The sequence below is a fragment of the Ovis aries genome, chromosome 9 (assembly GCF_016772045.2).
Source record: "Ovis aries strain OAR_USU_Benz2616 breed Rambouillet chromosome 9, ARS-UI_Ramb_v3.0, whole genome shotgun sequence".
NCBI lineage: Eukaryota > Metazoa > Chordata > Mammalia > Artiodactyla > Bovidae > Ovis > Ovis aries.
In genome coordinates this window covers 73,294,227-73,321,684 of record NC_056062.1, presented here as the reverse complement: position 1 = coordinate 73,321,684, position 27,458 = coordinate 73,294,227, and the positions used below count along the sequence as shown (strand labels likewise).

The window sequence follows — 27,458 nt, the reverse complement described above, 5'->3', positions numbered from 1 at the left end:
AATGACCTACTTCCTCTTTCCTATCCTTTATTAGTAGTTTGCATTCTCATCATCATTGCCTACATCATTTCTATCATAGAAAAGAGCAAGGCTGCCAACCACACAACTGTGTTCCCAGTTGAACTAATCCTTGGTCTAGACACTATGTAACTACTTCACATAATAACCTCTTTATGCATTCACTTCAGTGACCAAGCTTCTATTTCAGGAATAAGCTAATTTCAGATCAGTTCAGTTCAGTCGCTCAGTCGTGTCCAACTCTTTGCAACCCCATGAATCGCAGCACACCAGGCCTCCCTGTCCATCACCAACTCCCGGAGTTCACTCAAACTCACGTCCATCGAGTCAGTGATGCCATCCAGCCATCTCATCCTCTGTTGTCCCCTTTTCCTCCTGCTCCCAATCCCTCCCAACATCAGAGTCTTTTCTAATGAGTCAGCTCTTCACATGAGATGGCCAAAGTACTGGAGTTTCAGCTTTAACATCATTCCTTCCAAAGAACACCCAGGGCTGATCTCCTTCAGAATGGACTGGTTGGATCTCCTTGCAGTCCAAGGGACTCTCAAGAGTCTTCTCCAACACCACAGTTCAAAAGCATCAATTCTTCAGTGCTCAGCTTTCTTCACAGTCCAACTCTCACATCCATACATGACCACTGGAAAAACCATAACCTTGACTAGACAGACCTTTGTTGGCAAAGTAATGTCTCTGCTTTTGAATATGCTATCTAGGTTGGTCATAGCTTTTCTTCCAAGGAGTAAGCGTCTTTTAATTTCATGGCTGCAATCACCATCTACAGTGATTTTGGAGCCCCAGAAAATAAAGTCTGACACTGTTTCCACTGTTTCCCATCTATTTCCCATGAAGTGATGGGACCAGATGCCATGATCTTCGTTTTCTGAATGTTGAGTTTAAGCCAACTTTTTCACTCTCCTCTTTCACTTTCATCAAGGGGCTTTTTAGTTCCTCTTCACTTTCTGCCATAAGGGTGATGTCATCTGCATATCTGAGGTTATTGATATTTTTTCTGGCAATCTTGATTCCAGCCTGTGCTTCTTCCAGCCCAGCGTTTCTCATGATGTACTCTGCATATAAGTTAAATAAGCAGGGTGACAATATACAGCCTTGACGTACTCCTTTTCCTATTTGGAACCAGTCTGTTGTTCCATGTCCAGTTCTAACTGTTGCTTCCTGACCTGCATACAGGTTTCTCAAGAGGCAGGTCAAGTGGTCTGGTATTCCCATCTCTCTCAGAATTTTCCACAGTTTATTGTGATCCACACAGTCGAAGGCTTTGGCATAGTCAATAAAGCAGAAATAGATGTTTTTCTGGAACTCTCTTGCTTTTTCCATCATCCAGCGGATGTTGGCAATTTGATTTCTGGTTCCTCTGCCTTTTCTAAAACCAGCTTGAACATCTGGAAGTTCACAGTTCATGTATTGCCAAAGCCTGGCTTGGAGAATTTTGAGCATTACTTTACTAGCATGTGAGATAAGTGCAATTGTGTGGTAGTTTGAGCATTCTTTGGCATTGCCTTTCTTTGGGATTGGAATGAAAACTGAGCTTTTCCAGTCCTGTGGCCACTGCTGGTTTTCCACATTTGCTGGCATATTGAGTGCAGCACTTTCACAGCATCATCTTTCAGGATTTGAAACAGCTCAACTGGAATCCCATCACCTCCACTAGCTTTGCTCGTAGTGATGCTTTCTAAGGCCCTCTTGACTTCACATTCCAGGATGTTTGGCTCTAGGTGAGTGATCACACCATCGTGATTATCTGGGTCATGAAGATCTTTTCTGTACAGTTCTTCTGTGTATTCTTGCCACCTCTTAATATCTTCTACTTCTGTTAGGTCCATACCACTTCTGTCCTTTATCAAGCCTATCTTGCATGAAATGTTCCCTTGGTATCTCTAATTATCTTGAAGAGATCTCTAGTCTTCCCCTATTTAAAATTTTGGTGATTTTTTTTGGAGAAACTATTATAAAAATGATACATATAAATGTATACTATAATAAATATATACAATAAATGACATGTAACTTTCTGGTCCCATTAGAATTGAGTGGAAATACATATGTTGTTGTTGTTGTCTTTGTAGTTAAGTGGTGTCCAACTCTTTGCAACCCCATGCAATGTAGCACACCAGGGTCCTCTGTCCTCCACTATCTCCTGGAGTTTGCTCAAATTCATGTCCATTGCGTTGGTACTATACAACCATCTCATTCTCTGCTTCCCTTTTTTTTGCCTCAGTCTTTCCGAGCATCAGGGTCTTTTCCATTGAAAAAGGCTCTTTGCATCAGGTGACCAAATATTGGAGCACCTGTTTAAGCAACAGTTCTTTCAATGAATATTCAGGGTTGGTACAGCTATGTAATATTAATATGTTTTGATCATCTCTGTTTTATATGTTTCATCTGTGTTTTTGTATATGTGGGACACCTGTGATATAGTATACAGGGCACTGAACCTCCATATCATTGAGCATTAACTCATCTATAAAGAAGAAATAATGATGACACTCAGGATTAATGTAAGAATTAAGTGGCATAATTGGTGTGATGTTTCCTATTCATCAAATAGAATGCTATGATATTACATGCAAGCTATATCAATCTATATATCTTTTCTTCAAAAATATAATTTTCATATATAATGGTGGTATTTTTTTCGAGGCCATAATTTGCTTTTAGAAAGTGCTGCTGCTGCTGCTGCTGCTGCTGCTGCTGTCGCTTCAGTCGTGTCCAACTCTGTGCGACCCCAAAGATGGCAGCCCACCAGGCTCCTCCACCCCTGGGATTCACCAAGCAAGAACACTGGAATGGGTTGCCATTTCCTTTTCCAATGCGTGAAAGTAAAAAGTGAAAGTGAAGTTGCTCAGTACTGTCTGACTCTTAGCGACGCCATGGACTGCAGCCTACCAGCCTCCTCTGTCCATGGGATTTTCCAGGCAAGAGTACTAGAAGTGATTAGTATATACATTTGTGACTCACTTTCTCTGATTATCTTTGGATGAGTAAGAAAGTTATAAGTATAGTATAAATAATTTGAATACTAGAGTATAATGATTCTGAAATTAGGTTTAGTTTACATAATGAAACAATACAGTAGCTCATCATTTGAAAACTACATCCAAAGCCATTTGAATGTCCTTTCTGGTATGGAGGAAATGACATTTCCAATCTTTTATCAATAGTTTACTTTTTATGTAAATTTTAAATTCATTTGGGGTTGGTAGTACATATTATCAAAATGGAATAAGGAATAGTAAATCAACTTTTAAAAACATATAAACCAGAAATATTATTCATATATTTATTATATATGAAAACATTTAAGCATAGGACCAGAAAAGAGAAATTGTAAATGTTCTCAATAAGTTCCATATATTTTATCATTCAAGACTAGAGGTCCCTGGCCATTATTGTCTGTCTCTCTGATACTTGTGTGTCAATGGTCTTCTTTCTCCTTGATGCTTCCTTCCCTGAAATAAGGTGGTTTCCTTCTTCCTTCTTTATACTTCCTGTTTCTCCTTGTGGCATTCTTCTATCACTTACTTATATCTCTCAAATCCCAACTATAAGCACAATTATCGAAAAGCTTCCCAGGACAACTTTGTTCTGAATCTGCAAGAGAGAAGTGATGCTCATGAATAAATAGATGCATCTGGGCTATTCCAGACTAAACTCTTCTTGACCCATTCGTTGTTCAGTCGCTCAGTCCTGCCTGACTCTTTGCAACCCCATGGACTGTTACACCAGGCTTTCCTATCCTTCACTATCTTCCAGAGTTTCTTCAGACTCATGTGCATCAAGTTGGTGATACCATCCAGCCATCTCTTCCTCTGTGGTCCCCTTCAACTCCTACTTTCTATCTTTCCTAGCATCAGGGTCTTTTCCAAAGAGTCAGCTCTTTGCATCAGGTGGCCTAAATATTGGAGCTTCAGCTTCAGCATCTTGGAGTATAAAGCCAGGTTATTAATGTAGAGAAGGCAGGACCCAAGCAACTCTGGTGTGACCACTGATCCAGGTCTTAGATTTCCTATCACTATGGTGTCACTGGTAGGAACCCAAGCTAACCCCCTTCCTAAACGACTTTCAACTCTCATTATGATGTCCTGGATACCAAAATAAAGCTTTTCCACCCTTGGCCAATTTATTTTCCTAGGATTTTCCTATTTAGTCCCTCTTCTTGAAACTTTTCTCTTGATCACAACTTAGTACACGCATGTAAACACACAAACACACAGAAATGCACACATACTCATGACCTAATACTGCCGTTGTTACAAAAACTGCATTGTGTTAGTTACTGCACTCTGATTTTATTTTTTAGAATGTGGCTCATTCTAATAGTAAGTTATTTTTGTGATTCACCAAAAATTTGTGACCCACGGTTTTAAAAAATGTATTAGATGACTTCCAATACTCCTTTCAGTTTTCAAAATGCTATGACTCTCTTTATTCTTCTAATGAAAATTTCATTTATTAAAAACATTTTTATCTCTGAATAAAAGCAATATGGTGTGAGAAATACTCATAGAGTTCCTAGTTCTATCAATGTTCTGTTGAAACACTGGTATTTTAGGAAGGTGAATAATGAATAGGAAATTGAACTAAGAGAGTAGCAGGAAGGACAAAAAAAGTCTATCAGAAAAACAGAAGCAAGAAACCTGGATGATCCTAAGTCTGTGTGCTGTGCTTAGTTGCTCAGTTGTGTCTGACTGTGCGACCCCATGGACTGTAGCTCACCGGGCTCCTCTGTCCATGGGAAATCTCCAGGCAAGAATGCTGGAGTGGGTTGCCATGCCCTCCTCCAAGGGATCTTCCCAATCCAGGGATCGACTCAGGTCTCCCTCATTGCAGGTGGGTTCTTTGTAACCTTACACAAGCCCCTTGACCTCTCAGTTCCCCCATCTAGGCAGGTGGGAAGTCAGGAACAATGGGAAGCCGGATCCTAAATCTAAGCAACAAAAAGTTGTTATTATGTGATAGCACTCTTAGTTGTCCTGGAAGCTTCCTAATTTTTAGAAAGATTTGAGAGGGTTATTATATGAGTGCATTGTTTTGTACTCTCTAAATTGTGATGTGCTATAGCCAAAGTTGTTCTCATACCCCTGTGTAATCTGTCCCTTTTCTGTCTCATGTCTCTGACCTCCATTCCTTCCTACTCACTCCACTCCAGCCACCCTGGCCTCTTTGCTATTCTGTGGACACATGAGGACATCATATCTTAGGGAGCTTGTCCTGGAGGCTCTCTTTGCCTCAAACTAACCCTCTCCCTCACATACCCAAATGGCTTACTTTCTCAGCTTCTTTATACCTCTATTCAGATGTCACTTTGTCACTGATATCCACCCTGACAACTATTATTTGAATTGCAGACTGTTGTATACCCATTTTTTTTTGCCATTTTCACTTATCCCCCCCTTAAACACTATATAATTTACTGATTTGTGTGTGTGTGTCTTTTCCCCCCTACTTGATTATAAGCTCTATGAGAGCAAGGATTTCTATCTGCTTGGATCACCATATGCCCTAAGTATTTACAAAGGTACCTGACATACACTAGGAGCTCAGTTACTATTAATTGAATGAGTGTTTGTACTTCCCAGTGTATCAAGCAAATAACTTGTACATATGTAGTAATCAGGAAATACTTATGGTATGAAAGAACCATTTTAGATGGCATAATTTACGTTTTACATACACTTTTGAAATTCCCTAAAACACACAGCCAGCAATCAAGCTGTGACATGGTTGGGTCTGAAATCATTGTTCCCTGACTTCCCACCTGCCTAGATGGGGGAACTGAGAGGTCAAGGGGCTTGTGTAAGGTTACAAAAAGTAGGACAGTCTTTTGCCTTCTCCGACTGCATGACTTCACTTTCACTTTTCCCTTTCATGCTTTGGAGAAGGAAATGGCAACCCACTCCAGTATTCTTACTTGGAGAATCCCGAGGACGGGGAGCCTGGTAGGCTGCCATCTATGGGGTTGCACAGAGTCGGCCGCAACTGAAGTGACTTAGCAGCAGCAGCAGCAAAATGGAATTACAGTTGCTCTATGTTCTGGAATAGAGATCTGCGATTTGCAGAATGGGATGTTATTTCACTTACAAACTGTTGTGTTTCTGGTATGTCTGTGTTGCTTCCAGATTTATGTTAAGAGGATGTTACCGTTGAAAGCCTAACAGTGCTCATTGTCATTCTTAGCAACAATAGGTAACAAATTAATTTGGGGGGGGAAAGTATTAAAAATTCCTAAAATTAAAGCAAAATTGGTAAACATCACAGTCCATTTTTTGTGTTGATGCTTTTTCGGGCTTTTGATTTTTTTTAAAACCTTTTTTTACCTTCTGTTTACTTTTTATCTTTCTAATAAAGAAGATAAAGGAGAAAGCTAATTGTAGGCTTTTATGGAACCTGTTGAAAATTGGGGAGCCTTTGTTTTATGATTTGGAGAAAATTTCAGTATTCCCTGTCTATGCTTGAGGAGCGTTAATAAATTTTAAGTGAAACCGAGGTGAGGGAAAGTGACTACCAAAAATTTGAGATAATACCCATCTGCGATGCCTAACCTATTGTCTCTAATTAACGACCCTTCTCTGGCGTTCATCACGCGTTTAGCGGGGCGGGGGAGAGAAGCGGAAACAGCTGGAGCTACTGGGGGTCGCAGTTGTCCCGAACCTGGGGTGCGCGCTCCAAGCCGCCAGCCCTCCGAGGTGCTGCCGCCGCCGCCGCCGCCTCCCCCTCCGGCTGCTGATTGGCGGGGACCTCAGCATCAGCAGCATCTCCCGGAGAGGGGAGGGCGCCAAGACTGAGTCGCAGCCACAGCCTCCGGGAACCTCAGCTCCCTCCTGGCGAGACCTCGGACTTTCCCATCGAGCAACCGCGTCCCCGCTCGCCACCGCCTGGATCCCTTCCTTTTACCCGCCCCTCCGCCCCCCCCCCCAAAGTGGAGACCCCCTGCAGCCAAGAAAGCCACGTCTGGTCCGGACCAGGTCAGGGAGGCAGGGGCCAGTTTCCTGGGGTCCCGCGGCACCATCGCGGCCCTAGAAGCGCTGCGGTCGCCGCGCCCCAGCCGCCAAGACGCCTCGTATCTTGTACCGCGGGAAGAGCGGGTCTTCGTCCAAGATGGGCCGGCAGGGCTTAGGGGGCGCCGGCGCCGCGGGGCGCTCCATGCAGCGCTCGCAGAGCCGGAGCAGCCTCTCCGCCTCCTTCGAGGCGCTGGCCGGCTACTTTCCCTGTATGAACTCCCTGGAGGAAGAAGGTGAGGCTGTAGTTGGGGTTTCAGCCTGTACATCTCCCGTCTCGAGAAGTCGGTGGTTGGAGGGTTGGCAGGGTTTGGAGAACTCCAGGGAGCAGTATTCCTACCCTCTCCTCTCGGGACTGTGACTGGGGCCAGATACTCCAGAGCGCCGGCTGGCCGAGGAGTTCTGTTGATTGGTGGTTTGGAGAGCTCCACAGGCGCTGACTTGGTTTTCCTAATGAAGTTGACTTCAACAGTGCTTGAGAGTTGGATGAGGATGGGGTGGGTGGCAGGGTGGCCCTATTGGGCGCAACCCACTTGGTCTTGTTTCCGTTCCCTCCCGCCGTCTTGGTATTAGCATTTGATTTCGAGGGCAGAAATAATCGAAAAATAAAGAGAAAAGCAGTAGCAGAACTTTGAAACACGATCCGAATGAGGAGAGGGGGTAATACAATGGACGGGTCAAAGGTTGACAGTACAACAGGCTGGTTTGTGCTCTGGGCACTTGGAACTTTGTTGGCAGGCACAGTACTATGACCATTGGTTGTCAGTCTCTCGTGTTTGAGTGATGTCACTTTAATTAAGATAATGAGAAAAACAGCTGAAGGGGACTCAACTTTTAAACTTTTCACCAAGTGACTTGAAGTCCTTCATAAAGTTTTCAATAACACAACATAGGTTTTCTTTGTGAAAAACTTTCCTATAAGATTTAACAACTAATACTAGAAACATAATTTGTAAATCAAAGTAAGAATTGGCTGCTAAATAATAGTGTCCCAACATTTGAAATGCCGTTTATCAGTTTATTGATAAGCTAGTTGTAAACTGTTCATCTTTGCACATATACTAGGGTAGATCTGTTATCATCATCATATTACCTCTATTTTAGGATTTACTTTGCTTTTATTCTGTGACAACAATGACTTCTTATTTGTAAATCTACAGTTAGCCCTGATTTGAAAGAAATTACCTGCTCTGAGAACAGGTAGAAATAACTTTTTTCCATTTTTGCCAGTGGAGGACAGGAAGTGGAAAATGGCTGCTTAAAAATACATCTAAAAAGTGTTTTCCAGAATAACTTGCTAGTTATTGCTGTCTAGGTTTCTTCTAGCTTATTGTTGCAGTATCAGTTTTCATTAGATTAATACAGGTTTAATGGTATGGTACTACGTCCCTATATAAATGTAACTTTTAATTTTCATACTAATCTTTTACTGTTCTTGTACATTTATGTTTTACATGTTTTCTGTTATTAAATGATTAACATTTCAGGAGATATAAACAAGTCAAGAAATTAGAAAATCAAGTTGGGTAAAGGAATGATCATAATTGTAGCCTAAAACTTTCAGTATTTGTTATTAGCCAGGCACTATTCTAGAAACCTAACATTGACGTACTCTTGTAGGCCCACAGCAGTCTTATGAGACAGTGCTTTTATAATCCCCAGTTAACAAATGAGGAAGCCTAGGCAGAGAGATTCAGAAACTTGCCCAAGGTCACCCAGATAGTAGGTAAGAGTCAGCATATAAACTCAATCACACAATCTGTTTACCCAAACTAAGCTATACGAGTTTATTATTTGCATACACTTGGCCACAATTACATACCTAGTAAGTGTTCAAACTAGAACTCAAATCTAGGTGTATGTAAAGATACATATTTAAATAAGACACATTGTTATAAACTCATTTCTCAATTTGAATTTTTATACCAAGTCTTCAGTCTTGACTTTGCTTCAGGTAAGCTATCATCATTCTTTCTTAAGTAGTAGCTACAATTCTTGGATTAAAAGCCTTTTTGTCCTAAAAGCCTTTTTGAGACAAAAAATAAACTTATGTCAATGAGAATTTTTCTAAATTTTAAGTAAATTGACTTAACCTTGACTCTTGCAGACTAATCCCAAAGGAAATTCCTACATCTACACATGGGAAATTGGAACAGGTTTCTATCCTATAATATGGTTTCTTGAGTTGCCAAGACAAAATGTTCCATAAGGAAGCCAGCATTTTTAAAATGAAACATATAGTTCCGTACAAGTAACCAGAGAGGAGGCACTCCCCATAAATTAGAGGTCTTTCCACTGGGTTATAGTCATTTTACTGCCAAGAGAAGAAATCCTTTCTTTGATTCTGCTATACTCCTACCACCCTTGAAAGTGCTGAGATTGTTGAGGGTTTTTCAGTATGCCCTGAAGAGTTATAATAGTTAGAAATCACTGGCCTGGAGTGGTGCTTCTCTGCAATTTTTTTCTCGAGACACCCCCACAGGACACATAAAATTCATGTGGATAACATACTCTCATAAGCTTACTCAGGACCAAATTATTATAGTCATAACTGTGAAACCGTACTAATTTATAAAGAAAATCCATCTCAACAGATGATTTTCAAGAGAGAGCAGTGGTCTACCAGCCAGTGTGATTTAACTAAAGTAATCATCCCTGGGTTGGAAAGATCCCCTGGAGAAAGGAATGGCTACCCACTCCTGTATTACTACCTGGAGAATTCCATGGGCAGAGGAGCCTGGCAGGCTAGAGTCCTTGAGATCACAGAGTCAGATACAACTGTGTGACTAACATTTTCGCTTCTTTCAGCTGATCAGTTCAGTAGTCAGTCTGATTTTAAAGCTAGTCTCTCTCTCTCTCTCTCTTTTTTTTTTTTTTTTTTGGTCTTTTCAGAAATAGTGCAACAGCTAACTAATCTCAAATGTACTCTGGCTTCCAATTCCATATTCTCATTTCTCTCTTGGACAGCACATCCAGGCATTATCATTTTACACAAGAAGTACTGAGACGTTTAGTGAGAGCTGTGTTCTATTATTTACTCATTCATTCATTCACAAATATTTCCTGAGGCTCTGAGATGTGTTAGTCACTGTGGTAGTCCCTAAGTAGCTGAATATGCTTCCTATCTTCTTAGAACTCACAGTCTAATGGAGAGAGATATTAATAGGAAATAGCTATGTAATTAAAACTGTGACAGGGCTTAGGAAGGTGAAGTACAGAGTGCAATAAGAAGATAAGAAAGCCTAACAGGACTCACAGAAACGGTATCCTGAGAAATGAGGGTTAAACATGGGTTCAGGCGTCAGTGATAGCTAGCTCTCAGTGCCTCTTACATACCTTTGAGAGCAGTTTACCCAGAGTTCACAGCCAGTAAGTGGACCTGGGATCCAAACCCATAATCTGGCTCTGAAGTTTATAATCCCAACTATTCTGTGTGTTATCTCTTCATTATTTTACTGCATTTCCTTGCAACGTGCTATATTTTGAAAACCAAGTACCACAGTTATGGTGGTTACCATTTATTGAGCACCTTCTCCTTTGCCACATTCCTTTGATTTCATGATAATTCTTCAAGGAACTTATTATTATTATCAATTTACACATGTGAAAACTGAGACTGAATAGTTAAGGAACTTGCCCACAGATTATAAATCTCAACAGGGCTGACTTGAGTGAGGAGGAAAGGGTCATTAGTGTAAGCAAAATAAAATAAGATTGTTGACTGGACTTTGTAACTACTTTTTTTGTATGCTTTCCTTTTTTCTTTTCTTTCTTTTTTTTTTTTTTCTTCTTTGTCCCTGGATATATTCCAGATAACTATTCTCCAAATCTCTGAATAGTTTTATTTTAAATAAAAGTAATGATAATAGCATCTACTTGTTATTTATCTATTTCAAAATTACGTTTATTTATCACTGAACTCTCTGAGTTAAGTATTAGAATCATTATGTAAGCCCCTTGGCCCCAGCATTAAGTCTACCACCCCAATATAGGATATTACTGTTTGTAGAATTTTTAAACATTATAATAATTATGAGAAAGAAGAAACCATTGAAATGGTTACCATTCCATGTAGGAGAAGCAAGTCTCCCACCCATAGATCCAGGGGCAATGGTTATGGTCATGTAATGTAGGGAAATGGCATGTATCCTAATATTTTTAGATCTGGTTTTTCAAGAGATCTTAAAGTTACTCGTTTCTGGGCTAGTGATTTTTGTTCAGTTACATATGTATAGTATGTGACGAATTTGATTTGCTTGATTTTGTGACCTTCTTCCTTGTTTAAAATTTGACTTGGCAATCCTACAGAAGGAGAGATCCTATCAACTTAATACTATTTAACAGAACAAATTAATTTATTAAATTTCTTTTACATGCCACTGTTTTGAAAGTTAAGTTACAGGAAAACCATCTAAGAAATAAGAATAGTTTAAAAATCACCAGAAGAATGCAGGAAAGTGTCTTTGCATGTGACAGTGAAGCTATGAGGAATTAATATAAAAGGAACTAAATAGACTGTATTCAGAAGACCTGTTTAATTATCCTCCACTCTTAAAGAGGCTGTACAATCAGTAAAAGACCTTATCTTATTCTAATCCTTAAGTAATATATTTATTTTTTAACTTTATTTTTTATTAAAGTATAGTTGATTTATAGTGTTGTGTTAATTTCTGCTGTACAGCAAAGTGATTCAGTTATACATACATGCATCCTTTTTAATATTCTTTTCTATTATGGTTTAATCACAGGATGTTGACTATAGTTCCCTGTGTACTTAATTCTTAATAAGCAGTCCCATTTGATTAAAATGGAGCTTAGCACTTTACTCATGCTCCATTGGAACAAAAAATTATTCATACACTTAAATATAATCCTCTTAAATACAAACATCATGTCTAGCACTGTAGGTATTCCACTATTAATAACAACAGTATAGAGTCCTACCATTCTTTTCAAGCTGAGTATCGGTGCAACTGACTGCTAGCCACTATATTTACACTGTTTTAAAATTATAGTGTGTGATCTAGACTTATTAAAGTTTACCATTCATAGTTTTTATATATTTTCACAATGCCAGTGTTGGGAACAGGACATGAATAGACAGTACTAGTCCTGATACATATCTTTTCTTAGAGGATACTATACATATCATATCTCCTAGATTGTGATTGGTTCTATATAATAAATCACTTCTTACATGAGTCCACATCATATTCAACAATAGCACAGTTTTTATATTAGATTTACGTTTAGGCTTATTGTCTGTTTTAGTCACTAAGTTATGTCTGACTGTGACCCCATGGACTAAAGTGAGGCAAAAGACTTTGGAACTTAAAAAGATAAATCAAAGAACAGTCCACTCAAAATGCTTATCAAATATTGCATTTTAATCAAAAATTAAAAATCTTTCACTGCCAAGTGTCCAAATAATACCCTTAAAGTAATTTAAATTTAATACAAAAGTGAAGTTAAACCCCAGTTTGCTATGTTCCTTCAGCAGGTTCACTAAATTCAAAACTAGAAAATGGAGACAAGCTTCCCTATTGAGACATGTTGTATGAAATGACTTATAAAAGAAACCCACTAGAAAGTTGTAGTGGCAGCTTCCCAATGCTGCCAAGAACAATGGGTAAGTGCTCTCTGCTGGTCTTCCTAAGTCCATATTATTGATCAGAGATCATTCTGTATAATCTATCACATATGGTAATGTTTATTTGGGGAGGAAGGGATTTACCTGCTGCTGCTGCTGCTGCTGCTAAGTCACTTCAGTCATGTCCGACTGTGTGTGACCCCATAGACGGCAGCCCACCAGGCTCCCCTGCCATTCCTGGGATTCTCCAGGCAAGAACACTGGAGTGGGTTGCCATTTCCTTCTCCAGTGCATGAAGGTGAAAAGTGAAAGTGAAGTTGCTCAGTCATGCTAGACTCTTAGCGACCCCATAGACTGCAGCCTACCAGGCTCCTCAGTCCATGGATTTTCCAGGCAACAGTACTAGAGTGGGGTATATACACACACACATATATATATATCAAGGTGACATATATATATATAGTATATATATAAAATATATATGTATACTATTTGACCAGTTGAAAAAGCTAACATAAAAGTGATAATATCAGTTCTAATTTTGAAGAATCATTTAAGGTTTAGATTATGCTAATTAGACTAAAATGAAAGGGACATTTATTTTAGCTATTCCAGTGATCATTTGTTCTCTTATTATTCCTGTAAGTCAAAGGCCAGGAAGGTAACATACATCAGTGAAGTAGGCCAGATACTAGACAAAAGGGAAAATGCAGGGACTCTGAAAAGCTGGAGAAAGCTTATCCATCCAAAAATGAATGGTGAATACTCAGTTCTAGCTAATTGATGCCAAGTTGAATATCAGCCCAGGGTTGGCAATTTCTTCTTCTCTTTTCCCGAAGAGAAGCTATAATCTGACAGTTTACTTAAAGCCTTTGCATTTTAAAATGTTGGTGCCTAAGTGAAAAAATTTAAATAATGATTGAGCCAACATTGACCACGTGTAGCTTAACTGTGCCACCAGTTGGCACCTTCTACAAAAGAAATGCTGCCTTCTCAGCTTTCCTCAGTTTTTTCTTCCTTCCCATTTTCACTGTCACCTTGATACTTTAGGACTATATTAGTTCATCTTTGAAATCATCTGAATCTCCCAACCTGCTCTCTTCCATTTCTTGATCTCCCCACTCAAATCTAACTTCGTTGTCCCCAGATCAATTTTCTTAAACATCATCTTAATATTGACATTACTCCTTCTACAAAAACTTTAGTAGATTCCTATCTCCTACTAAATAAAACCTTTAGCCTGACATTCAAAATCTTTCACAATCTGGTTCTTACATACAGTTTAGCTCCCCTGCCTTCCAAAGCCCTGTAGTAGCCCAGTGATTGGGTAAAACTAAGTTTTTTGGCTCTTCCTCTCGAAATTCAGTTAAGTTTGGAGCAATGATGTCTGATCAGCAAAACCTTGGCCATTTGTTCATGTCCTCATTGGCAGGCAGGTTGAGAAAATGACAGGTGACAGTATTCGCTTCTACAGTTAAAGGATGGGTTGTTTCTCATACACAGGAAGAAGGTTCAAATCCTGGTGAGCCCAAAACACTAACAAATATCCACCTAGTGATATGATTACCAGTGGGGGACAAAAACTATTAAGCTCAGCCTAATTACCTATTTTTAATTTTTTAAAATACTAGCTTGTTATTTGGTAGTTTTCCTCTTTGTTCAATAAGATAAACAGACAGGAATAGGAAAAGAAATCTATGGAAGAAACCTAAGGTGATGGGTATGGCTCTCTTCATTTTAACTTTTCCAGCAGAGTGAGCCACCAGATATCTGTGGACATTGTTATTTTGCATATAGGACAGAGACAATCTCTAAGAAAGACGACGTTAAACTGTCATCCACTTAGCTGCAGGTTGAAGTCTAGGATCTTTGAGTGATGTATAGTCCTCTCCCTCATAAACACATATGGCTTTTCATGTTATAGTGACCTGTAAACTGTAAGACGTATTATCTGCCTCCAGTACATCCTGTTTAAATTGGTAGCAACAGGATAGCCAAAGTAAATAAACATTTTCATTTCTAAAGGAGAGAATAAGAAACACAAGGCAATCAGTCATCCACAGGAATTTTCAAATCCCATTTGGAGGGAATGGCGAAGACTGAGAGTAGAATACATTTCTCGGTTTACATATCTGGGACCCTGGTTTCTGTTTTCAGAAAGTGTTTCTTTGTCCTTTATTCTTTATGGCCGCAAAGGTTTCCATTAGAGAGAAGGTATAGCCCACTTCATAGCCCACTTCTCTCTAGTACAGATTAGGAAAAAAAGTAGTTACCTTTTGTATTATAAATGGACTGGTAATTATTTTTTTCTATACAGATCCTTCAGAAATTCAGAAGGCTGTTTGATTCCAATCAGCTTCAAGTGTAAGTGACTCTAACCAAACACCTCATTGGACAAAGATTTTAAGCCTCAAGATCCTGTTATAGTTTCCAGCCTCTGTGCCCTGCCCACTTCTTTTGTTCTCAACTTAATGGCGACCGCCTTGATATCATTTGAAAACAGTGGGTTTGCATGGAGAAAGCAACCCCTAAATCCAGATGGCCAGCAGGCTCTCCTTCCTATGGCAGGACTCCACTTACTTATATATATAGTTTTCTCCCTTTAAGTTTAGGATAATCTCACATTATTCCAGTCATTTTTCAAAGAAGGATTTGTATACATTTTACAGTTTTCAAAATGCTTTCACATAGATTACAGTATCCAGTCCTTATTTATCACTATTCATTAAATACCACTGCATTTCATTTATTCTGTGACATAGGCTAAATTTGATCTCAAGTTTGCATATGATCAAATAAAAACTTGAACACATATCATCTGATTCTAAAATGGCATGCTCTTCTCACCATAAAATGCTGCCTTAAAATAGCTAACTTGAGAGTTAAGATGAGGTGGATGATATTTCATGTCCATTCTTCAGAGAGAAACAGGCACGAATATCAGTGGACTGATATGTGACCAAGGACAGACTTGTCAGCTAAAAAAGGCAAGGGGACCAATTTTCTAAATAAATTTCATTTGTCATCATAGCAACATCAGGAACAAGAAGGTACCATAGAAATGACAACTCCCAAAAGAGTAAGAGTGAGAGCTATAATTTCTTAAAAGTGTTAAGAATACCAAAGTGGTAAGCCTCAACTTTTATGGGAAAAAAATAGAATGATCTTACTGCAAAAAAGTCATAAACTTGGTTTTATTTCTTGCTAAAATCAGGATTAATAATTATTAACAATATTAACAAGTAATAACAGTGGGAGCCGAGTGTTCTGATTCTCTGAGGTAATCTCTTCGTTTTGTAAGAAAGCATAAACTGTCTTCCAAAGTCTGTTCCAGTTTGCAATGGATGAGAGTTCCTGTTGCTCCATTTCCTCAGCAGCATTTGGTGTTGTCAGTGTTCTAAATTTTGGCCATTCTAATCCTAGTGTCTTGGATGATAAAGAACCCATCTGCAGTGTATGAGATCTGGGTTCAATCCTTGGGTCAGGAAGATCCTCTGAAGAAGGGAATGGCTACCCACTCCAACATTCATGCCTGGAAAATCCCATAGACAGAGGAGCTTGGCAGACTACAGTCCAAGGGGTTGCACAGTGTCAGACACAACTGAGCAATTAACACACACACAATAGGTGTGTCCTGGTATCTCATTGTTTTAATGTGCATTTCCCTGATGACATGATCTAAAGCACGTTTTCGTATGATTATTTGCCATCTGTACCCTGTCTTCTTTGGTGAGGTGTCAGGCTGTTTGGCCCATCTTATAATCGGGTTGTATGCTTTCTTATGGTTGTGTTTTAAGAGTTCTCTCTATACTTTGGATAATAGTCCACTATTAGATATGTCTTTTGCAACTATTTCTTTCAGCCTGTGGCTTATCTTCTCATTCTCCTGGCAGAGTGTTTTGCAAGGCAAAACTTTTTAATTTTAATGAAATCCAACTTATCAATTCTTTATTTCATGGATCATGCTATTGTTGTATCTAAAAAGTCATCACCATACCCAAAGTCATCTAGGCTTTCTCCCACGTTATCTTCTAGGAGATTTATAGTTTTGCATTTTACATTTAGGCTTGTGATTCATTTTACGTTAATTTTTGTAAAGGATTTAAAGTCTGTGTCTAGTTTTGTTTTTTTGCATGTGGACATCCAGTTGTACTTTTAGCTGCATTATTGAAGAGACTGTCTCTGCCCCATTGTATTCAAATCCTTTGCTCCTTTGTCGAATATCAGTTGACTATATTTATGTGGGTCTATTTGGGGGATGTATATTCTATTGATCTATTACTGTAACACCATAGTAAGTCTTGAAGTTGGATAGTGTCAGTCCTCCAGCTTTATTCTTTGAGTCTTTTGCCTCTCCATGTAAACTTTATAGTGAGTTTGTCAGGATCTCAAAATAACTTGCTAGGATTTTGATTGGGATTGCATTCAGTCTGCTGATCAAGTTGCGAAGACCTGACATTTCAACAATATTACATCTTCCTACCCAGGAATATAAAATATCCCTCCATTTATTTAGTTGCTTTTTGATGTTATCCATCAGTGTTTTGTAGTTTTCCTCATATAGATCGTGTACATGTTTTGTCAGCTATTATACCTAAGTATTCCATTTTTTGGATGCTAATGTAAATGGTATTATATTTTTTATTTCAAATTCCACTCGTTCATTGCTGTTATATAGGAAAGAAGTTGACTTAAATATTAAGCTTGTATTTGGCACCCTTGCTACAGTCACTTACTAGTTCCAGGAGTTTTTATGTCAATTCTTTTCAGATTTTCTACATAGACAATCATGCCACCTGTGAACAAAAACAGTTTTATTTCTTCCTTCTCTATCTGTATACCTTTTATTTCCTTTTATTCTTTTACTGTATTAGCTACAGCTTCCAGTGTGATGCTGAAAGGAGTGGTAAGAAGGAACATTCTTGCTTTGTATCTGATCTTGGTATGAAAGCTCAAGTTTCTCACTTGAGTAAGATGTTAGTTGTAAGCTTTTTGTAGATACTCCTTATCAAGTTGAGGAAGCTCTCTGCTATTCCTAGTTATTGAGAGTTTTTTATGATGAATAGAAGAAGAAGTGAAATCACTCAGTCATGTCCAACTCTTTGCGTCCCCATGGACTGTAGCCTACCAGGCTCCTCTGTCCATGGGATTTTCCAGGCAATAGTCCTGGAGTGGATTGCCATTTCCTTCTCCAAGGAAATATGATGAATAGGTGCTGGATTTTGTTGAATCCTTTTTCAACACCTGTTGATATCATGTGATTTTTATTCTAATCTGTTGATATGATGGATTACCTTAACTGATTTTTGAAAATTGAACCAACATTGTATAATTGACATAAATCCCTCTTCATCATGGTGTATATTCTTTTCACGCATTGTTGGATTTGAAGCTTCTGTTGGCCCTAAAGTTACATGGGCCAGTTTTGCTCACATTTCATTGGCCAAGCAAGTCACATGACCACACTGAACTTCATAAGTGGGAGAAATGAGAATATATTTTATCAGCCCTAATGTCTACCATAACTGTGACCTCTACTTGTAGCTTACTGTATTGAAGCTATTAATATTTAACTTTCATAATAGTTGTGACAAAGCTGATGAAATGAATGAATTTGTGTTAAACTCTGAAACAGTTTTGAAAATCAATGGTTAATTTCTATTAATTTCTATTTATTTTAGTTGTTAATGCAAATCCTGGATTAGCCCAAAAGAAATTGTCAGATATTTGTCCCTATTTTGTTTAGACTTTCAGAGACTTGAATTATGTTTATTATAGTAAGAAGCGCTGCTGCTGCTGCTGCTAAGTCGCTTCAGTCGTGTCCGATTCTGTGCAACCCCATAGACGGCAGCCTACCAGGCTCCCCCGTCCCTGGGATTCTCCAGGCAAGAACACTGGAGTAGGTTTCCATTTCCTTCTCCAATGCCTGAAAGTGAAAACTGAAAGTCAAGTCGCTTGGTTGTGTCCGACTCTTAGCGACCCCATGGACTGCAGCCCACCAGGCTCCTCTGCCCATGGGATTTTCCAGGCAAGAGTACTGGAGTGGGTGCCATTGCCTTCTCCGAAGAAGCCCTAGCAAACATAAATATAAGTGAACAAGCTTTCATGCACCATATAGTAATCTACTTAGGAATATCCATATATTGAGGGCTTGCTGGGCCACGTGGGTAAATAAACCAACCTCTTTCACATCCTGATATATCTACCAATGTGAAGTTACTAAACAGTAGCCAGCCAGAGTGCTGGAGGCAACTTGAAATTTTGAGAAATTAGAGAAGTTATTAATAAAAGATAGCTAAAGTACAGTTTGAAATCATTACTGGTTTTTAAAGATAAAAATCTTTTATTAAAGAGAAAGTAGCTACTCTGAACCTCAACTTGCTCATTGCTATAGGAAGGGAGTACATAAAATTACAATGATACACTGGATCCCTATAATAGCTTTTGAGATTCTATAATCAGTAATTTTAGAAATTCTCATGTTTTAATGCATTTAAAAAATCTCTAGATGAAATGCAAATGGATTCTCTAAATTATACTTGCAAAATATTTCAATAAAATATGTAAATAGGCTTATTAACTCTTGTGGTCAAAACCAAAAATTAAAGTCATTTTTCAGGATCTACCAATCTATCTTCAACCTGTTTCCATAAATCATTTTCCATATTAACATCAGGAAAATCCTGACTCTAAAATAAGTCTGTCTGCCAAAGGGTGAGATTTCCAGATAAGAGCAAGCAGGAATGGGTTCTGTGGACACAGGATTTGGAAAGTCACTCTGAGATTGTTAGGCATTTGACTGTGAGCCTCCTTTTGGGGCTTGGGAGAATTTTAAAATCTGCGGCAGGAAGGACTTTTTGATTTTTGTTGTCAAGTCACCAGGAAAGGGTTTCCTGGTTTTCAGCTATTATTAGGGGAAACTGACACTTTGTTTGTTTAATCAAGTGGTTTTCTTTGAATTCAGAAGGTACCAAGCAATTGAGTCATCAGACTACACGAAGAATAACAGGGACATCTCCTGTGTTGCTTTCTGCTTGTGATGTTTTGTACTTCAAGAATTTGATTTTTACCTGCAGGCACCTTCTCCAAATACACTGTCTTAAAATACCCAACACTAGAATGAATGGTTTAAGAGCTCTGCAGCAACATAATCTGGACCTTAGTTTTATAGTTTGCTACCTAAGTATTTTTTAACATCTTTTAACCCCCACACACATATCATATATATGTATATGATAGTTGTGCAGTGTATATATGTGTATATACATACAAATGGGTGCTTAATCATGTCCAACTCTTTGCAACCCAATGGACTGTAACACCAGGCCCTTCTGTCCCTGAAATTCTCCAGGCAAGAATATTGGAGTGGGAAGCGATTCCCTTCTCCAGAGGATAATGTTATTAATACTGGGGCTTCCCTGGTAGCTCAGAGGGCAAAGAATCTGCCTGCAATGCAGGAGACCAGGGTTCAATCCCAAGGTCAGGAAGATCCCCTAGAGAAGGGAGTGGCTACCCACTCCAGTATCTTGCCTGGAGAATTCCAAGGACAGAGGGGTCAGGTGGGCTACGGTCCATGGGGTTGCAAAGAGATGGACATGACAAAGTACACATTTGTATATATTTATATATATGTTTTAAAATATATACTTTGCCTTATCATGGCTGTTGAGTTCTTACAAATAATTTCCATTGGTCTACTCCTGTGATCACAACAGGTTATTTTTATACATATCCCATTAAAAAGTTAATCTAAGGAATTACATTTTGTTGCTTAACAACTACTACAAATTTAGCAGCTTAAAACAGTACCCATTTGCTAGTTCACTGTTCTGTAGGACACATCTGGCCTGGCTGGGTTCCTGCCTAGGACATCCCATAGCTGATGTCAGGCTATTGGCTGGGCTGAGTATTGGCAGAGAACAGCCTCTTGCAGGTGTTGGCCTTGAGGTCTCCATTTTCTTTTTGCCTTTCAGCTAGGCATTGCTAAAGGCTACTCTCAGACCCTTCCCACATGGTCCCCTCCATCTTCAAGACACAAAGGTACACTGACTCCTTCTTGTGTCTCAGATCTCCCTGACTGACTCTTCTGGAACCAGTCAGAGATGGTACTCTGCTTTCAAAATGTTCATGTGGGTATGTTAGGCCCACTGAGATAAGCTCCTTATCTTTAGGTCAACTGGTTAGCAACCTTACTTATATTTGCAACATCCCTTTGCCATGTAAGGTAGCACAATCATGGGAGTCATCTTAGAATTCTGCCTAATATACTTTATATAGGCATTCTCTGTTATATAGATTTTTTGGTTGAATAACATGATAAAGCATTTGAAACATTAAATGTGATTCATCATAATGAATTGTGTTTAGGTTAAATTACTTTTGTTGTGAATGTGATGTAAAGGATTTGCAGTATTGAAAAATACATTTACTTTTTAAATAAGTCTATGAATGTATCAGATAAAAGTACATTTAGAAGACATATTTTTAAAAGCTATTATAAATGTATAGCATATGCCTGCTGCTGCTGCTGCTAAGTCACTTCAGTCGTGTCCGACTCTGTGTGACCCCATAGACGGCAGCATATGCCTAGAGTTCATCAGATGACAATGAGTAGCCTTCTCTGTTCAGTGTATGCTGTTAATCATGGTCATGGTCATACACGAATGATAGAAACTCAGACTTCGGAGCTAAAAGACCAGAGATCATCTGTCACCCTCCCCCTCCTCTTTTTTTCATAAATGAGGAATCTGAGACTCAGAAGGGGGATAATGACTCAGAGAAGACCATAGAGCCAGCTAGACAGTGGTAGAGATTGGCCTGGGAAACATGTTTTCTGATTTCCTGTCTAGAAGCCCATATGTATACTTATGAAAAGTTAAAGTGTTAGTTGCTCAGTTGTGTCCAACTCTTTGTGATCCCATGGACTGTAGCCTGCCAGGCTCCTCTGTCCATGGAACTCTCCAGGCAAGAATACTGGAGTGGGTGGCCACTCCCTTCTCCAGGGGATCTTCCCAACCCAGGGATAGAACCTGGGTTTCCTGCATTGCAGGCAGATTCTTTACCCTCGGAGCCACCAGGGAAGCCTCAGTATTAATGACAATATCATTCAGTTCAGTTCAGTCGCTCAGTCGTGTCTGACTCTTCATGACCCCATGAACCGCAGCACGCCAGGCCTCCCTGTCCATCACCAACTCCTGGAGTCCACCCAAACCTATGTCCATTGAGTCAGTGACGCCATCCAACCATCTCATCCTCTGTCCTCCCCTTCTCCTCCTGCCCTTTATCTTTCCCAGCATCAGGGTCTTTTCAGATGAGTCAGCTCGTCACATCAGGTGGCCAAAGTATTGGAGCTTCAGCTTCAACATCAGCCCTTCCAATGAACACCCAGGACTGATCTCCTTTAGGATGGACTAGTTGGATCTCCTTGCAGTCCAAGGGACTCTCAAGAGTCTTCTCCAACACACAGTTCAAAAGCATCAATTCTTTGGCACTCAGCTTTCTTTATAGTCCAGCTCTCACATCCATACATGACCACTGGAAAACCATAGCCTTGACTAGACAGACCTTTGTTGACAAAGTAACGTCTGCTTTTGAATATGCTGTCTAGGTTGGTCATAACTTTCCTTCCAAGGAGTAAGCGTCTTAATTCCATGGCTGCACTCACCATCTGCAGTGATTTTGGAGCACCCTAAAAATAAAGTCTGACACTGTTTCCACTGTTTCCCCATCTATTTGCCGTGAAGTGATGGAACTGGATGCCATGATCTTAGTTTTCTGAATGTTGAGTTTTAAGCCAACTTATTCACTCTCCTCTTTCACTTTCATCAAGAGGCTCTTTAATTTTTTTTCATTTTCTGCCATAAGGGTGGTGTCATCTGCATATCAGAGGTTCTTGATATTCTCCCAGCAATCTTGATTCCAGCTTGTGCTTCCTCCAGCCCAGCGTTTCTTATGATGTACTTTGCATATAAGTGTCGTTAATGGAAGGTTTTCTATATAGCAGGCACTATCCTAAGCATTTTAAACGTATTTTTCTTAACCCTCACAAATTCTGTGAGGTAGGCATTATTATTATCATTGCCATTTACAGTTTAAGAAAGCTGAGTCACAGAAAAGGTAGCTTGCTTCATGTTAGCCAGCTGGTACATGATAATGTAAGGATTTTAAGGGATTCAAAGAGAAGCAGTTGTATACCTGGGCCCAACCTCTTCACTGTGCTCTGCTCTTTCCATCCCAGCAGTTGCTTCTAGTAGGGCCTTCCATATATTCCTACAGCTCAGTATCCTCTCCCTGAACAGCTGTACAGGCTACTCATCAGTTATATTCTGACAGCAAATCAGGGAATAGCAGAGAACTGGGAGTCAGGAAACTGTGTATAAACTCTGGTTTGGTTATTTTCTGTATGACTTCAGGGGATTTTGTCACAACTAGGACCCTTGGATACTGTATCTGTAAAATGGGGATTGTGAAAATTCTAAAGAGGACACGTTAAAAGCAATCTGTAAACAAGAGGATTACATGCTTATTGTACTGTTGCTGCTGCTGCTGCTAAGTCACTTCAGTCGTGTCTGACTCTGAGCTACCCCATAGATGGCAGCCCACCAGGCTCCCCCGTGCCTGGGATTCTCAAGGCAAGAACACTGGAGTGGGTTGCCATTTCCTTCTCCAACGCATGAAAGTGAAAAGTGAAAGAAGTCGCTCAGTTGTGTCCGACCCTCAGCGACTCCATGGACTTCAGCCTTCCAGGCTCCTCCATCCATGGGATTTTCCAGGCAAGAGTACTGGAGTGGGGTGCCATTGCCTTCTCCGATTGTGCTGTTACTTTTTCTCAAATGGTGGCTAGTTCGCTTTACCCTATACTAGCAGGTTTTCAAGTCACTTTGCTGTGATGAGTCAGACATTAAATGAAAAATAGTAGATTTTGGACACTGCAAAGGCTGTGTTCTGAGGCCTTTGGGAAGTCATGTTTTCTGTGCATACCCTCATTCTGAATTTTCAGATGTCACTGAAGTTGTATGTCTCAGTTGGTGGTGATTTTTCATTCAAGCATTCTTCACTGGAAGCGAACAGTGCAGCTTCCACAGAGGGGCTGGGACTCCCTCACACCAGCCCAGCACCTTTCATGATTCCAGTTCATACCTGTACAAAGTTTTACTACTATTTTGATTAATTTAAGTTGTGTTGATTTCTGCTGTATAGCAAAGTGAATCAGTTATATATACTATACATATATCCACTCTTTTTTAGATTCTTTTCCCTGTAATAGGTCATTACAGAGTATTGAGTAGAGTTCCCTGTGCTATACAGTAGGTCCTTATTAATTATCTATTTAATATATAATAGTGTGTATATGTCAATCCCAGTCTCCCAACTTATCCCTCCCCCTCTTCCTCCTTGGTAATGACTCTATTTCTGTTTGTAAATAAGTTCATTTGTACCATTTGTTTAGATTCCACATATAAGTGATATGATATTTGTCTTTGACTTAACTTCACTCAATTTAATGTGGCCATTCTGAGAATCGCTCTCAAATAAAATCACAAATATTGAGTGTATGACTGTCAAGATCTACTCTTCATGCCCATCCTTTTTATTGTTGTTAACATTTCATTCTTTGTTTTATGAATATGCGTATTTTTTGCTATACTCTTTGAAAGTAAGTTGCAAACAGTGTAAGACTTGAGATCTAAATACTTCAGCATGTATCTCCTAATGATAAGGAAATTTTATATAATACATGCCATTATCTACCTAGGAAAATTAACAATTTTCTTATCCTATCTAATATCCAATTCATATTCAGATTTCCCCTACTTGTCCTAAAATTCCTTTTAGTATTTTGCTTTTAGGGTTTCTTTAAAAAAACAAAAACAAAAACAAAGTATACTCATAGCATTTAATGGCTACATCCTGTGATATTTTTAAATCTGGGACAATTCTCCCACCTTGTTCATTTTCATGATATTAATTTTAAGTGATTCTTGAACAAAATCCCATGTCCTGGGTTCATCTGATTTTGTGTGTGTATATCATTTATCTTGTTATTCTATCTTATTTCTGAAAACTTAGAAGATTGTTACAAAGACCTCATTAAAAACAGGTTGTATATTTTTGTCCAGATCAACCTGATAGGTACTACAGTGATTGATTGTCACACTATTAGTGCTACTAAGTTCACTTCCATGATTAAGAAGGCAATAGCCAGGTTTCCCAGTATTAAATACGTATTCTCCTTTAGTGATTAGAACTAATTTGTAGGATGATTTTTTTGGCTTATGTTAATATAATTTTATTTATATTAGCATTAGCATCCATTGATATGTCTTATTTGAATTATTCCATTGGAGGTTGCAAATGAGTAATTTTCACATTTTATCATTTTGTACACATATTAACTAATCATTTCTCTGGAAGGATGTGCTTTCCCTCATCTGTGGACGATGATGTATCTCCTCTTAATAGTTCATATCAGTACAACATGTTTTACTATCAGTTATCTGAAATATCAGCCTCAGTTGTAGATCAGTCTATATATCTACTGATCTATGGAACTGAGTTGTAGACCAGGCATTACATATTTTATATGTACTTATTAAAGCATTTTGATGTACATTAAAGTTGGAAGTGGAGAACAGTTGAAATTTAAAGCAGTGTTTCAAAATGGTGAGCATATATTTCAAGAGGTTTGATGGAAAGAATTTCCACAAGTCATTGGCAATATCACCAAATATTTATTGATCTAAAAGGAAGTTATTAATACCAGGCAACAAAAGAGCTTACCATCTCCCAAAATACTGATGATATGTATGGTCAATGTGGATGAATAGTTATGCCTGACAGGATGTAAATTAATAAAAGTATTTTGAGCCATCCCCATGTTGCTGCAGCTTTAGCTGTCTCTCAGCTCCACAGTCTAAGCTGTAAGGTCTCTGATAATTAGGGCTGTTTCTTGGATCATAATCTGCCCAATTTTTAAGCCCATCTCAAATCCCACACCCTCTGTGAGCAGGCGCTCCTTCTTCCTGTCCTCTGCAGATGGCAGTTTGTGCCTCTGCCACATCTGGGGCCTTGACTCCGTTTCTTTCCTATTTGGCCTCCTAGTGGGCTTCCATGAGCAAACCTCCTAGTCAGACTGTTAAAGAGCCTTAAGAACATGGCTTGGTGGTGATTGTACTTTAGTTGCTGGGTTGTGTCTGGCTCTTTTGTGACACCCTGAACTGGAGCCCACCAGGCTCCTCTGTCCATGGGATTCTCCAGGCCAGAATACTGGAGTGGGTAGCCATTTCCTCCCCCAGGGGATTTTCCCAACCCAGGGATCAAACCTGGGTCTCCATGAATTATTTTCCAACTGAGCCACCTGGGAAGCCCTAAGAACATGACTGCTGCTGCTGCTAAGTCGCTTCAGTCGTGTCCGACTCTGTGCGACCCCATAGACAGCAGCCCACCAGGCTCCCCCATCCCTGGGATTCTCCAGGCAAGAACACTGGAGTGGGTATCCATGACCAAAAACTTAAAAGCTCTTTTTTCACTTGGGAATGCAAAACCCAGCATGAGAATCTCTCTGAAAACTGCCAACAGATGTGAGAAGTGTTTTCAGGCAGGGCTGTCTACTTAGTGTAGCTTTCTTTATAATTTATACTTTCTAATATTCATCACGCTACAAAAACAAGTTTTTATATGAAAGTTTAAAGTAGAATTTGAGGATTACTCACTACCTATTCTTTGGAAATAATATGAAGGCCTACTTCTTTGACTGTGACAAAAAGAAAGAAAAAAAGACAGGCATAAATTAAATCTTGATTTAAATATTACAATGAAAACAAAGCTTATTTTATTTTACATAGTTTGAACCTTTTTGTTCCTTTTGTTACCTATTTGAACACTGTTTTAAATGGGAATAAAACAACGGTATTTTGTGTTTCTTGACAATTTTTTAGAAAATTTTCATCCCACTCAACAAGACAAGATTTGAAATACCTTTTGTCTCCTTCATAAAAGTACTTTAGATTTACGCAGTTTTTTTTTTTTTTTTTCCATCTGAGAACCTCAGTGCTTGGCTGATACATTTGTTACGTGATGGTGATGACAAAACTATCACCTCTTTTGTTTTCTGTCTTTGCAGAAACCGGGGGTAAAAAGCTACGGAGCACTGTCCAGAGAAGTACAGAAACAGGCTTGGCTGTGGAAATGAGGAACTGGATGACTCGACAAGCAAGCCGAGAATCTACCGACGGCAGCATGAACAGCTACAGCTCAGAAGGAAAGTGAGTGATGCTGGCTGAGTAGTGGTCTCCACGCCTCGCTGCAGTCTTCCTTCTCTCCCCGTCTCTCTGTGCTTTCACAAAAGCTAACTCGCATGCTCTGGGGCACTGGCTGATTTGCTGTGAAGGAAACTTTTGCTTACCTGCCACTGAGAAATGTGACGTGCCTAGCTTTTTTTTATCAATGGAAATAGGTTTGGGGATAAAGTGTTTCACTTTAAAGGCAAGATGCCTTTATATATATATGCCTTTTAAATATAACTGTCACAAATGGAAGCTTGCCCTACCTTGAAATAATACATAAAAACACAGCAACACTTAAAGTTCCTATGCCCATGCAACATGTACAGTGCTAATTTTGAAAATCTTTGCTCTAACAGTTATTACTAAAAAATATAGAAAACTGATACATGCTTAGTTCCATCCAGTAACAGTTTGGATAAATGTAACAACAAAAACGAAATGCCACAAGCTTTGCTGAGCCTTTCCTTTATGTAATTATCATGTAGCTTTCCTTTGACTCCACCGTGTCTGAAATATTTTTGAGGCATTCGTAAAGATTGTACAGCCCTG

General features: G+C 39.2%; 1 protein-coding gene across 50 annotated transcripts in view; it reads left to right on the top strand.

Annotated features, from left to right (window-relative positions):
• The window catches only part of RIMS2 (regulating synaptic membrane exocytosis 2), a 601,609-nt gene that overhangs the window by 564,905 nt on the left and 9,246 nt on the right, over positions 1-27,458 (top strand). For 49 of the 50 annotated variants that reach the window (XM_027973139.3, XM_027973138.3, XM_060393832.1 and 46 more), the window contains one exon: positions 26,747-26,888. In XM_027973139.3, coding sequence (XP_027828940.2) covers positions 26,747-26,888 — 142 coding nt within the window. Of the gene's footprint in view, positions 1-6,674; positions 7,271-26,746; positions 26,889-27,458 lie in introns of those variants that run through there. The other variant, XM_042254421.2, reaches the window with a different exon arrangement.